The sequence below is a fragment of the Crassostrea angulata genome, chromosome 3 (assembly GCF_025612915.1).
Source record: "Crassostrea angulata isolate pt1a10 chromosome 3, ASM2561291v2, whole genome shotgun sequence".
Taxonomy (NCBI): domain Eukaryota; kingdom Metazoa; phylum Mollusca; class Bivalvia; order Ostreida; family Ostreidae; genus Magallana; species Magallana angulata.
Window position 1 is genome coordinate 45,243,160 of NC_069113.1, and position 15,573 is coordinate 45,258,732.

General features: G+C 33.2%; 1 protein-coding gene across 1 annotated transcript; it reads right to left on the reverse strand.

Moving 5' to 3' along the window:
• Positions 1 to 78: 78 nt before the first annotated feature.
• Positions 79 to 14,053, reverse strand: LOC128175977 (arylsulfatase B-like). The gene is made up of 14 exons (XM_052841918.1): positions 13,911 to 14,053; positions 5,734 to 5,845; positions 5,474 to 5,525; positions 4,955 to 5,058; positions 4,438 to 4,544; positions 4,203 to 4,270; positions 3,678 to 3,779; positions 3,453 to 3,516; positions 3,108 to 3,205; positions 2,711 to 2,847; positions 1,714 to 1,772; positions 1,060 to 1,183; positions 667 to 878; positions 79 to 581 (listed from the first exon to the last, which is right to left on the reverse strand). Exons 1-14 carry the CDS (start codon positions 14,014 to 14,016, stop codon positions 409 to 411), a joined length of 1,518 nt encoding a protein of 505 aa, XP_052697878.1. The 5' UTR covers positions 14,017 to 14,053; the 3' UTR covers positions 79 to 408.
• Between the last annotated feature and the right edge of the window lie 1,520 nt (positions 14,054 to 15,573).

A 15,573-nucleotide genomic window follows, 5' to 3' on the forward strand; every position in this document is an offset into this window, starting at 1 on the left:
TAAACGTACGTGAGGTCACATACGTATCACACATGTTTAACGTATGTGAAACGTATGTGGCACATTTTGCTGTGTACATGATTTTTCTTTGTTGATGTTCACTGATACAGCTGTCAGTTTCTTATGATAAAACAAGCAAATTTTATTCGAAAACGAATATTTTGATAACAAATAATTCTTCTTTAACTGCCAGTGTCCTTATAATCTCAAACTCATTTATTCAACACAGGTGTGAGTATTTGTAAACTTCACATGCCAACAGATGTTATTAGAAAAAGTTAATGAAATTTACTTTAAATTTACAATGAAAAACCATTTTGAAAAATCCTTATGTCATGTAAGGCTCCATATATTCATGATAAAATAAGTTAAAGAACGAAGTCACAGAGTCTTTCAGATTACATCAAATTAACACCACCCAGGTGTCCAAAATCCTCCGTAATTGCTCGGCGCTGACGAAGGCGAAATGCTTGGGAAATTTGCAGGAACAATTTGTTTGTGATAGTACTCGAGTCTCGACTTCAATTTTTTCACTATATCCGGGTGCTTCTTGGACAAATCTACATGTTCGTTAGGATCATCTAAAATAAAAGCAAAACATGTAATTTAACATATCATGATCTACTTAATAAATATTTTTTTTTAAGTACCAATGTCTTCATTTACCTTTAAGATTGAAAAGCATCATTATGTCGTCAAATGGGCGAGTGTGGTTTATCGATACATCTTCATACAAGTCAGACACGACTTGGTCTGGCATGTACCAGTCTTGGTAGGCCCCAGGATAACCATCATACAAGTCAGACATGACTTGGTCTGGCTTGTACCAGTCTTGGTAGGCCCCAGGATAACCATCGATCAACTTGTAGTAACCCATCCTACATCAAGATACACTTAAAGTTTGAAAAATTTGTTTTCTTGGAAACGACTTAGTAAATTAATAATCATCAAGTTTACCTTCGAAAGTCAAGGATCTATTTTTTACACATTGCATATAAAACAAATTAAATAAAATTCTGTTAGAAAAATTGAATGCCATACAAACTGCAACGGGCAAACCTTATAGCAGCGTGGCCACAATTCTCCGGCTTTAAATCGTCGATGTTGTAAATAAACTCGGTTCGTTTTGATTCTCCTGCCTTTTGAAGACTATCCCACTGATCAATACCATCCAATGTCGGGTCTTGAAAATATATACATACATATATTCATTCATAAAATTGGTTTACTAAATCTTTTTTATCATAATAAATCAGTTTTCTTTTTCGATGAATGTCCTTTAATTTTCCACAACATTCAAAAAGGTGGTTTTTTAGTGGACAGGAACGGTATACGAATCGTTTAATTTCAAATATAAAAGACTTGGGGGGGGGGGGAGATTTGCAAATGGAAAATATTAAGGTACCTCACTACACCTAGACTTATTCTTTTTAAGACACTACGTCACAAAGAGGCGTTTCAAATGTTTTGTTAAACTGTTTATATCGTTAAGTTGGGTTGTATATCGTCGTAGGTTTAAATTTTCAAAAATGAAACTTTTCATCCAAAATTGCACATTTTTTGCCTATTTGACTTCAATTCTTCTTATCCATTATGATATCTATCACAATCAAATAATTATCTGCTGATTTGAGAAAATCTTTCAAGGTGTAGTGAGCCACCTTAAATTGTGGTCAGTCTTTGCATCACGTGTAACATGCGTATTACTAGTACCTGGCGTTCCTCCTGCGGCGCTTAGCACTGTTGGCATCCAATCTACTGCATGAATCATCCTATATTGCAAAAATTGATAATGAGTTTTATTCTTAACGTCAATTCATTCAAATTATTAAAGTAAAAGCAAAACTGTCCATCGCATTATAAGTAGTCTTAAAAATTATTCACTGGAAACGTTCAAAGATGAAATCATAGCATTCTTCCTCGAACAAATGTGAAATTATTACAAAGATTATAACTATACAAAAGTTCTGATTAGTTACGTGATCAGTACCTTGATTATTTAATAATGCGAACAATCTTTACATAAAAGTAAAGTTGTAACAATGATTTATTAATGTAAGAATTTTAGACATATTAAATGCATTTGGTACAAGTATAATTCGTATTGAATAATACTGAAATCAGCCTGCGCAATTAACAACACAGTTTCCGATGCAAAACAAAATTCGCCTCTGAATATAAATGAAAAGAGCAAAATTATACATGTTTTTCTGTATTTTTACAGCATTGTTTGTAAAAATAAAAATGTAAGGAAATAGAAGGAGAGACAGTGTTACGTTGCAATGCATATCTTGACACAGACAGGACATTAAAGTTCAAATATTCCTACAGATATGGAAGTTAACAGTGTTTAAATGTCTTTAGGAGGCATATCTATTCGTTCACTTTCCAACTGGTATTTGAAAAATACCTTATTTTCTTTACTGTAATCTCAAGGAGTAGCCGTATGGTAAAAAACAAAACTGTCTATTAAGCGCGCGCTGAGCGTTTTAATTTACAAAAAAGAAAACAAAAATCTTTACAAATTAGTAATCAACAATCAGTCGAAAATCTAGGTGATTATACGACTTTACAGCAAATCTTGACTTACATGTATGCCTATTGATATATAATTTTAGGTTTTAAAACATACATTTTACAGATAATAGTGTGATGTGAGAATGTCGTATATATGTATATGGTATTGATTTATCCTAAGCCAAATACCTACCCTGAATATTCAATGTTAGACTTTTTTATTCCTGCTCCGGACACAAATGCAGTTGCTCTAGTTCCTCCTTCAAACAAAGTGGTCTTTCCTCCCCTCAAAGGGTAATTATTCCCACCGTAGGGAATCATACCACCATTCCATAAAAAGCCGTAACATTTACAAATATAGCATACTTATCAAATTAAAGAATTTTTTTTTAAAATTATCATTTATTCATTTACATTATTTGTTCTTTTTCGGTAAGAATAAACAATGAAAGATAATTGCAAAACATGTTGTTTGGGAAACTGACAGTAAATATATTTATAATATATTTATCAATTACCCTTTAACCCGAAATGAAACAGTAAAATATTACTTTAAAATGGTGAAAAAATATACTCTTTAGACTACTTACATCAGTAGTAAAAATAATAAGAGTGTCATTTAACATTCCTTTGGACTTTAGAGCTTTTGTAATGTTGCCGATAGCTTCATCCATTGCAGTTACCATACCTGATGATGGAAAATACGGTCAGAATATGGCAATGTCTTGAAAACTCCAAAAAATCTGTATTAGACTGTATCATAATTTCTTAATATATGTAGCAGGGGATGAAAACATTTTGAGAACTTATGTACAACCCTTTAAAACATAACAATATATAGACAGTGGTTCTAAATACACAAATTGTTGCCATACAGGCATGTGATTTTGTGATTTCGCTCACACAATGCACACCCCCATGAAGTCGATAGTTACCTAGGTAGGTCCGGCGGGATTCTGTATGCACCTTAGAGTACATGTCACTATACTTCTGAGGGACCTGCAAAATACATTCATAAAAACCACTTATTTAAAGAGTCTGAAAAGTTCAGTAAATAGTTTAGTGATGGATTAAAATAAATTGATAGATTTCGATTGAACTTGCGTGATGTGCACATACGTTTACACACTGTTGACCTATCTGGACAATTTAAGACTCACCTGAAGAGGTTGGTGCACTGATTGGAAAGGTAAGTACATGTACATGGGTTTGGACGCATCATGTTCCTTAATTATAGACTCTGCTCTCCGGGCATACAAAAACTGGTTGGCAAAATAAAATAAGTGCAAGAACTTCCTTTTTGGTTATGAATGTTAGTTACATGTAGTGTTTATTTATTGCTGATAGTATAACTGATAGTAAACTGTTTGATTTACAACAGTTTTTATTTATTACAATTAAATTTATCTCTTTATGCTTTTCTTCATGGTGATAAGAATATGTTAATTATACCAAACATTTGCTATTCCTTATTCTAGGATATGCAATAAAATAAATCGCGGGTCTTGAGCTGCGTATCTTTATCAACCCGAAGTTACTAACAATCTCGTAAAACATTTGTCTTTCATTTTGCACATAAAGTGTTATTGGTTTGAAAAAGTTATATTTCTTAGGATTTGGGAACAATTTAAATAATCTTGTTTCTCATTAGATCCTTCAAATAGAAAAATAAATGAATTACTTACTGTTGAGTATTCACCTGTTGCGTTTACAGGAGTTTTATTGTCTCTGAAGTCTTTACCTCCAATTTTTACTGAAAAATTAACTCATATCTGAACTTGTAATATTTTTTTAAAATGTTTATATTCTTTCACTTTATGATCTATTGAAAATACCCAACACATATGATAATAAAGTTTAATTTGTCTAGAATGATATCGTGTTGTTGATTTGATACATGTATCACATGATGTTCCTTACCGACACTTAGAGTATAGTAGTCCTCTGCGCCGTTGTAAAATCCATAGAATGTGTCAAATCCTCGATACGTAGGGGTACACTCCCATTTACAAAATCCCAAATGCCACCTTCAAACAAACGTTTGCAATCTCTATGGTGTTTTGTGTTATCTTGTTCATATTTATTTCATTAAAAATTGATTGCCTCGTGCTGATGCAAAATATATATATCTAGGGTGTGAAACACATGTAGCAGAGAAAATAGATAACAATTGCGTAGTATACTGTGCCTTGATTTGATTATTTGAATTTTTTTTTTGGTTTAAGTAGAAATTTCATAAAAAATTTAAATGCTCCGTGCTGATGCAAAATGCATACATGTAGATTGTGAAATACACATAGCAGAGAAAATAGAAAACAAATGTGTAGTTTACTGTGCCTTAATTAAATCCTTTGAAACTTTGTTTTTTTAATTTTAGTATGAGTACAGATTCGTTGCCAATTTCAGCAGTATAAAGGTAAATTACATTGCTACTCACTTTCCAATGGCATGAGTAGCATAGCCAAGTTCCTTCAACTTTTGAGGCAAAAATGTATAGTTGAGAGGAGAACAAGTGGCCTGTGGCGGAAGGATCACGATATGCTGCAAAGTCATTCAAGTAAGTACTTTTTCATATACCTGTGCATATTTCAAGAGTAAGATCGCTAAAGAAATTATATAATGATACTTCTCTCATAGATATTAGGTTCAGTATTTAATTTTAAATTGATAAATAACTAATTTTTTATGCCATGGTGTGAATTAAGGTGATAAACATTAATTAAAAATAATAACTGTTTTCTTTGCAAAACAAGGAACAATAAATAATGTCCTTTTTTAATTAAGGTATTTGAAATCGATTTTTAACAATTATTATTGTACGATATGGTTTTTCCTACAATTGTTTCTTATAAGAATGTTCTTTTATACATGTATTCTTTTGGCAATTTACAGCAATAAATAGTAACTCTGGTTCATACATGTACATACATATTTACATAGTCTTAAGAATGTATACCTGTAACCCTGATTTAAAGGCATATTGACCAGTCATGAATGAGTTTCTTGATCTAAAATGCACAGAAACGTAAATAAATCTATTAATCCATGGCTATACAGTAAAGATTTTGAATTATATCGTCATTGTGAAATGCCCCCTTAATATTTTTCATTTTAGAAAAAGGCGTTTTTGGGCTTTATTCTTGATAAGTTATAGATATGAATAAAAGAATTGTAAAGGCCTAAATCCAAAACATAAAAACATTTATTAAAACTCACGGTGTGCAGACCGGGTTAACGTAAGATGAATTCAGGATCATCCCACTTCGCGCCAATTTATCGATGTTTGGGGTGAGGACATCGGGGTTGCGAAATCCGACATCGTTCCAACCTTAAGAAAATCGTTCATACAATTTGCAATTAATTTGGTTGTTATTCTGAATGTGGATAGTAATTTTAATTTTCCTGAAGTTCTGACATGCACCTTTTCCATGCTGATGTATATTTTTGAATGCATTTAACGTGCAAGATCTCATTATTGCCGAGTACCCATTAAGACCGATCGTATAAAAACAACAGATTTGCTATTGATTCATTGATTTTAGCTTAAATGACGCTACTCTTAAGACGCTAGGAGTGAGAGAAAAAATACGTCGAACCTATCAGAACTCAATATCAATCAAAAAGATAAGCCTGTGAAAATGTATCCCTTTTATATCTGGGTGATGACACAGTCTTTGAATATTTGACTGTAATCCTCTTTGTTTTTAGGCCATTTTAATAGGGTTAAATTCTAATGATATATACCTCCTTGTAACGATATTTGACAAAGGACTATGTGCGGTTTTATGCATTTTTTGCCCCCAAAATCAAAGTTTTAGAAAGAGCTTTAAAAATAAGATGAAAGATAGTTAAAATCATATTGGAAATAAAGGTTTAAAAGTTTATCACCACAGTGACGTCATAACGTAGAAATGATGTCATGAAGATTGCATTATTTTGATAAATTGATGTTTTGTAGCAAAATATGGGTGTTTTCCGATTGTTTTTCGACTGGGAAACATCGAGCGCAGGCTTGCTCAAGTACCATTTTTTAGAATAATGTGTATAACTATCTAAAGAAAAACATATGTTAAAATCGCACTTGAGCAAACCTGCGCTCTATACTTCCGAATGCAAAATATAGAGAAAAAGAGAGAATATTTTCATTTGTTTGCAAATTTGCGGGAATAAGGTCATTTAGGTGACGTCATAGATGGACAGCCAATGAGCAATGATGACTAAAATCAAGATTAAAGTTATAGGCATCCTCTATGCAATGATTTATGAAGATTGTTTTTAATACGATTCTATTTAAAAATTGGTTGAAATTGGGGGCAGATATTTGACCATATCGCACATTGTCCTTTATTGGAAATACCACATTTACAACACAATATTTAGCAAGCATATACTTGCTTTTAAGACGTTATTTTGTGTGCAACGGAGGCGGATCAAAGATTTATCCCCATGCACCTGCCGTGAAACATAGCGGCATTTCTCTTTACTTTCACAAATATTATTTCTATTACTTGACCTCACTAAACTGATTTCAATAAAGCTCTTATATATGGAGTGCATTTATTGTTTATTATTGTTCTTCTGTCTCAAGACATGTAGAGCAGTATGTTCTTATGTTTGTGTGCATACGACCACAGCGAAATCGAAAACAAACTTGCTTTAAATATCATCGAATTGCGTTTATGATATAATACTAGTATATTAAAATTTTACAATTATCTTACGTTGTTAGATTTTTTAAAATTTTTAGCTGTTTTACCAACATATTACTTAATTATTACGAACAGATATAACCGGTGTAATGAAGAATAATGACCCCCGTAGAATAATGACCGGGGGTCATTTTTCTACGTAGAAAAATGACCCCCCGGTCATTATTCTACGCAGAAAAATGACCCCCCGGTCATTATTCTACGTAGAAAAATGACCCCTTTGCCTGAAGAATAAGTGTCATTTTCATAAAAATGAGCACACTCCACATGAAGAAAAGTGACCCCTGTAGAAGAATGACCCCCTTGTAGATTAAAGTTTTTCAGTATATTTTTTTATTATTTGTGAAATAGTCTTTACATTATTGTAATTTTTACTGCTGAAGTTTACAGAAGGTAATAGAAATTATAATTCATATTCAAATAAACTTAAAGTGAAAGAAGGGGTATATCTTAGAAAATAAAAATCCCTCCGTTATAACAAGATATTGACGTATTGCATCGGGGTATGGTTGTCATCTTAACAATTACATTTACATATATCTATGGTGTTCCGATAGGGCCACTTTGACCTTAGGGCGAAGATGCGAAGTTGCAAAGGCGAAAGAGCAAAAGTGCGAAGATGCGACGACGACGCGCGAAGATGTGATGCCTTAAGTGCGAAGGTGCAAAGGCGAAGGAGCGATACTTCTATCGCTCCTTCCCAACTTTGCTCTCTGGCCTTCGCATCTTCGCACTTTCGCCTTCGCCTTTTTTGATTGCATTCAGCAAGTCTCGGTCGATTACATAGAATTTAATACAGACACCGTACTTGCCAAGGTTTTCCGATTAATCCATGGTATTATTGGTACATGTACGCATGCGCTAGGCCATCGCGCTAACTATGAATGTTTATAAATATTTTAATGTGTACATGTAACATATATGTTTACCAGTGCTGGCTATGCCTAATTATTATCTACTCCACACAAAATTTAATGTCCGCCATAATGTGTACATATGCACTTTTAGACTCCTGTCACTTACCAGCCGTCTCTTTACCGTGGACCAAACACAGTAACAATGTAATTTCGTTATGCGACACTCCTTGCTCAGGCATGGATCTAGAGGGGGATAGTGGGTCCACCCCCCCCCCCCCCGGAAAATTCAATATTAATAATTTCACGCAGTAAAAGGGGAGAGGGGGTCCGGACCCCATCCCCCTGGATAATTTTATTTTATTAAATTTATAAAAATAAAATTTCCAAAATATGCCTCGGAACCTTTGAAACGATGGAGAGCTCGTAATTATAAAACATAGGTAATCACAGATTACAAAGCTCACCGAGACGAGGCATCACCTTTATGAGGCATCACCTTTATGAGACTACCTTTATCATATTATATGACAACCATCCTTTATTATCTTGGATATTCATGGATTCTGTTTGGAAACAATATCGTATATCATCTGTTAAAAAATTGTATGTTAATCATATGTTAATCAATACAATGATATAAAATTGAAATTGCATCCTATCATAATTACAATATATATAATATAATACCATAAAATACCGTAAAAAGTTGTGAAATATGAAATTGTAACGTCTGATATGACATTGTATAATTAAGCATTGAATCAATATTATTTGAAAGAAGTGGTTTCATAACTGCAACGGTGTGTGCATACAAATTGTATAACGCGCGCTAGCGCGTTATGAAAATTTGTTTGCACTCATTGTTGCAGTTATGAGACCACATCTTTCAAAAAATAATGATTCAATGCTTATATTTACGTTTTTTAAACATGTATTTCCTTCCCGCAAATATGATTTTTTTAAAAGGCTCTGTCTTATTCAACAAGTAAAGCGAAATTAACAGAATGGCCACTGGAACAGCCACAATATGCTGACAAAAATAGTACGCAGTGTTTTAAATTCTAATAATACAATTTTATTTTTATTTCTGTAATTTAATGAATTTACTCTTGGTATTCTAAGAAATTAATCAATTGAATTCATTTAACTGCCAAAATATATTTACATCAATGAAATATTTATCAGCGTAAGTATAATATCAGGTCGTTATCCGGATTGAAGTCGCGAGAAGAGTCAGTTCTTCTTCGAGAAATACTGAAGAAATACTTAATGTATTCTTACGCACCAGATTTGGTGAGTAAGTCTTCTGTGTTGTGTGTAAATATCACTAAATTTAACCAATGCAATTTAATAGAGGGAAAGAAAGTGAATGTAAACATTATAGTATGATATTGTATTGTATGATACTGTATCATATTTGATACATAGTATGATATTGTATTATATAATACAATATAATTTGATAAACATTGTATCATATCAAATGAAACAATATCATGTGATAAAGGAAAATATAATAATATGTTTTACGGTGCTACCGTTCTGGCGAGCGCAGCAAGAATTACACAAACTGTACCTTGCATCATTGTCAACTTATATTTTTATTTAGGTATCAACGAACGTCAAAGAATTTTTGAGAGAGTATTGCTTTACAATAAGTTTGCCAAATGTACTAATTTTAATGGTTATGATATATACAGCGCAACCCCCTACCCAGAGAGAGAGAGAGAGAGAGAGAGAGAGAGAGAGAGAGAGAGAGAGAGAGAGAGAGAGCCCGGTACCTGTTTGTAGGTGTGTAATTTCCCACTTTTATTTAATGGTATGACTATATGCAATATCTACATAATTTTTTTACCTGTTTATTTTTTCATTTTATTCCTTTTTATTTAGTTCAAAATGTCCTATTGTTTATTTCCTCCCTACTCATATACTTACCTGCCTACTGCACGGTACATGCATGCACAATTACTTTAAAAATGGATCGACATGACAGTAAAGTATGGCCCTTGCTAGTTTATATATATATATATAATCTCTATATTAAAAAAAGATTAAAAACAAATCATATGTCAATGAGGCAGGTATCGCAGACTATACTGAAATAGCCAGTACACTCATTACAGATGTTTGATCCACCTCTAAATTTTTCGCGGGAAATATAGCGCGAGTGCACTGTGACGTCATCCATGACTTTGTTCGTCTTTGTTTACGTTTCTCGACTCAATACGAAGGTATGGAAGCATGTAACAAATCTTTTGAGTCTCGCCAAAGCATATGCGGTACTCAAAACGTGTCTTCAAACTTTAAGTCACCGTAAATTACGAGTTAAAAGTCGGCCATTTTTGGCATAGCACCACGGGTGTAAACATTAGAGAGCATTATGGGACGTAGACAAAAAATTTTGTTTGATGAACTGTAGGTTTAGCTCGTTCTTTTTCCCGCGCACACTGGTTCTTAGAGCTCGCTTCGCTAGCCGGCGCTGCGCGCCGGCGAGCTGCGCTCGCTATAATACAATCATACTATACACATTGTATCATATGATACAATAATATATGATAAAATCTCATAAATACAATTTCATGTGATATGATAATATATCATATAAACCAATATCGTATTATACAATATCGTATGATACGATATTATATAATATTACAATATCATAAGGATCATGTTACAGCATTTAACAACAACTACATCTATCTATCAAGCAGGTTTGACTGAGGTAGGAGATTGTTTTAGCATCCTTGATAATGGAGATCAGGCTCTGCATCTGAAGCAACCTTTGCGTTTCATTTATAATATAGTTAAATCAACTATGCAAGCTATCTATCTAGCTATAAAACATGTGACCTGTTCCAAAAAACTAAACCTCATCAAGAATCATAAACCTATGGTTCTGATTCAGCATTCAAGCCTGTCAGGTGCATCAGTATCATAAGACTATATCAATGCAAGATTGGTGAAGTTAGGACCAGTAATAACTAAGATATCGTCATCAGAGGGCACCTGTTTCAAAAACTTAAACCAGCTCTTAAAATCTTAACCTCCTCCAGCATCCGAAACCTGTGGCTCAGATTCAGCATTTAAGCCTGTCAGGTGCATCCCTATAATAAGACGCAACATCCATACAAGTTTAATGAAGTTATGACCAGTAGTAACTAAGATATTATCATTAGAGGGCACCTGCAACAGAAACTTTAACCAGCTCCAAAAACCTTTACCTCTTCCTGCATCCGAAACCTATAGCTCAGATTCAGCATTCAAGCCTGTCTGGTGTATCAGTATCATAAGACACACCATCAATGCAAGTTTGGTGACGTACGGACCAGCAGTAACTTAGATATTGCTATTTAAGACACCTGCAACAAAAACTTTAACCTGCTCCAAAAACCTTAACCTCCTCCAGCATCTGAAAGTTAAGAACCAGATTCAGTAGGTCCAGATGCATCCTCCTTGTAACCTTGGTGAAGAGAGGACAAGTAATAGCTTAGATACAGGAGCTGCAACTAAAACTTTAACCAGCTCCGGACGCCGACGCCGGGGGTATAGCATATGCGCCCATTGACTTCGTCTAGGTGAGCTAAAAAGGCGAAAGCACGAAGATTCGAAGGCGAGAGTGCGAAGTTGCAAAGGCGAAGAAGCGGTAGTAGTATCACTTCTTCGCCTTCGCAACTTAGCACTTTCGTCTTCGCATCTTCGCGCTTTGCCATCGCATCTTCTATATTCTTAAGCTTCATATTGTTCATGAATTATACTTGCATTGAGGATTTCCGCAATACAAACTGCTGGGTATACAAGTGCATCACCCAGAATTAATGATTTAACCAAAATTCTGAAAAGTTTACTCCACTGTTAGGCATCATAACCAAGCGGAAGTTAGAGCCATTACGCCAGTAGAGGTTAACGGCCAATACGGAAAATTGTCAAAGTACTGAGAGTACTCGTACAGAAAATTTATTTTACTTTATCCTCGGCATACTTTAGTAAGTTTAGTTAATATCAAGATGATTAATGCATCAATAGTTTGTATGAGCATTGGTAACGTTGGATACAATAAAGATCGTGTGATCAAAATCAAGCGGGATATAAACCCCTAACATGGGTCCTAACCTCTTATCAACGCTTTTAGAAACAATCTTTTCTTATTATAATCGATCAGTGTTTATTATCTATTAAGATTTACTATAGTCAGGTACTCTTCACAAATTTGCTCTAAAAGAATAAAGTCTACCCATGATCACAAATACAACATTACAACAAATGTTTAGAATATTGATGTTCATGTATTACGTAGAAGAAAACAAAACTAACGCAGAATGCTTTTTTAAAAATCACTTTCCCCAAGAAATGAAAATAAGAAGTATTCATATGACAATTCATTCACCAATGAATATTGCTTATATTATTACAACAATTATTCTTTCATGATTATTGTTCGTTAATTATCACACAATATCCTCATTGTGTATGAATTTTTCTTTATATGCGTCAGTTCCCGCCGTTTGTCGACGAGAGAAGTAACGTAACTGTTAACAATCAATTTGTGGCAATGTAAGAGTGTTTTGCGTGTGCTTGTTACGGATAGGAAAAACTATATACAGCGATTTATTTACAAGATCGATGTTTATAACTTCAAAATCAGTTGAACAGAGTGAAAAATAAAGTAATTTCAAAGTCATATCTTGGATACGGGGTAACCAATTTCTATTCATGTTTACGTGGGGGGGGGGGGGGTCATTTTTTTATGGGGGTCATTTTTCTTCATGTTTAAAATGAAGAAAAATAACCCCTGGGTCTTTTTTCTTCAGAAAAATCCAATTATTCTTCAGCAAGGGGGGTCATTATTCTACGTAGAATAATGACCCCCGGTCATTATTCTACGGGGGTCATTATACTTCATTACACCGGCAACAATTGGTACTTAACTTCCTGTAAATAAAAAGTCATGGACAGGGTTTATTTTTAGTCAAAAGGAAGTCGATATTGATAAGAATAATGTAAAAGAAAAACTTAAGTTAAATAAATAAACATTACAGAAACTTGCATTGATATTTTTCCAAGACATCTGACTTGAAGAGAGTATTAGAGGAAATTAAACTTGTGTATTTTCGGCAATTATGGGCAGTGGCGTAGCTACCATGTATGCTTATATGCCTGAGCATGCACATCATTTGGGGGGAAGGAAGAAACTCAGTAAAAAAAAGAGAAAAAAAAAAAAAAAAAAAAAGAATTCAAGTATTAAGGTCCATACTCAGTTATTCCATCAACCCGTTTCCGTCACCCGGTCCTACTTATCCGGAATCAATGCTAAACAACGACTAAAGCAAGATTTATTTTGCATTTGAACTTAGTTTTACACATCATTAATTTTAAATTTCCCCTATAGAATATCACAGCTTTATTGAGATATTCATAACCATAAACGAGGTAAAAATGAACTTAATAATAAAAGCTTTGAATGGGTAAAAAACAAACGTCAAAATTTTTTTCTTCTGTTAGCTTTTAATAAGTTTTGTAATTTTATTTTATGCCTAAACTATTACCAAAACAATTTTAACTGCTTAAAAATATGCTTAAATAGTGAGCATTCCTTTCAATTTCTGCGATGATTTTTTGTTTTAAAAATCGTCAGAATCCAATGACCATGAGCTTCCGGGGCCTTCGCCCCCTGGGCTCTCACCAGGCTTCATCCTGGACCCACTGGGGGCCTCATGGCGGCCCCAACACCCCCTGCCTTATTATAATCATGCACTTTGTTTCTGGTCTAGCAACGCCATTGATGGGTACCTGCACGCTAGAATATGTTGTTTAAAAATATACTTACCGAGGTCGTCTGCTACGATGAAAAGAATATGTGGTGGTTTGGCCGAAACACTCGGAAAAAAATAGATGAAGATTGTACAGATGACTAATGTTGCAGATGTGTCCATCTTTGTAGTTTTATAAAAATCTTGACTCGGAACACCTTTATATTGAGTTTACTGCAAGTCATGTGCATGAACCAAAGGGGTCAATAAATGGAACACATTTTATTGAATGTATGTACGTTGAAAAACTCGGTCTATTTGACGGGAAGTAAAAATATTATTAAACTGTGCATCAGGTTATTCGATAAATAATATTCTATCAAGTTTCCAGAGGAACTAGAATACTTGTACTGTAAGTTAATACTTTGCTTATTTGCTTAAATCAATGAAAGTATTTAGTGCATACAGATCGTGCTCTTATCTACATGTTAAGGAAGAGTCCTTTATTTGTTTTGGTTGTTATTTTTTGAATTTACGGTGTACTTTAAGAGAAATATCATGTGGTTTTTTTATCATCAAAATAAGCCGTGTTAACTCGTGGTGTATGATGACATTTAGATATTTAAAGTTGTGACAGTTAAATAGGATTGACATTGTTATTCATCTTCACATTAAGATACAGTACTTTACACATTGATCAAACGCTTGTGCATTGCAAAATATATTTAATTTGATCCAAAGCAAATTAACATATAAAATCATACGTTGAGCTAGTGTATCAGAAAACTAACCTTTTTGGCAATTAAATTTTAAAACCTTATTAATGAATGACATGTACAGTTTCACTTGGATAAAAAAAATGATATCTACAGTGGCGTTTTAGAGCCACATATGCACTTAACATTTTCTCTTTATTTTCTACACTTCAATCTGCAACATTTGCACTTTAAAATGTAAAATTTACATTTAAATCTGTTCTTTTTATACTTTAATAATTAAAATTTACTTTTTAAATTATAATATTCAAAATTAAGTCTGTATAATTCATATTTACTTTAAAGTTTAATATTAACACTTTATTTTGTAAAATTCATACACTAACTTGTAAAATTCACACTTTAAATTTACACATTAATCTGTACATTTGACACATTAATCTGTAAAATAATCTCTTAACACAGCGCGACTGTCTTAATTAAATATCCGGCATTTCTTTGATCATGCTTGAATAATAAATATTGCAATCGACGATGAGCTGTCTTATCAGTTTTTAATTTTCCAAAAAGTGAAACAGTAATGATTAGAAACTCTCAAACTTAATATTTCAGTGTCACGTCAAAAGAAGTTCAATGCTATGCACCGTTTTTAAATCAGATTGAAATTTGAATAGAAACAAAAAAATTTTTGAGAAGTCCTTAAAGGTACTATAAACTATAATCACCCTGTCTTAAAAATATTTGTTCCTGAATTTCGAATGTACCTTACACTGCACAAATCATCATGCATTATTTTCAGGTTTTCCTTTGGTTTTTTTCTGTAAAATTGAGCATCAATTATGTTGATAGAGAATAAAACTAGCTACGAATTTGCAATGTTAAGATGATGACATTTGTTTGTCAAACGCGTACTTTTTTAAACTCATTTTTAAGCAGTTTTCTCATAGGCACTTTAAGATAAATCTGAGACTTTACGAGATATTAAATAATAAAGTTAATGTACGTAACATAAGGAAGCCAGATT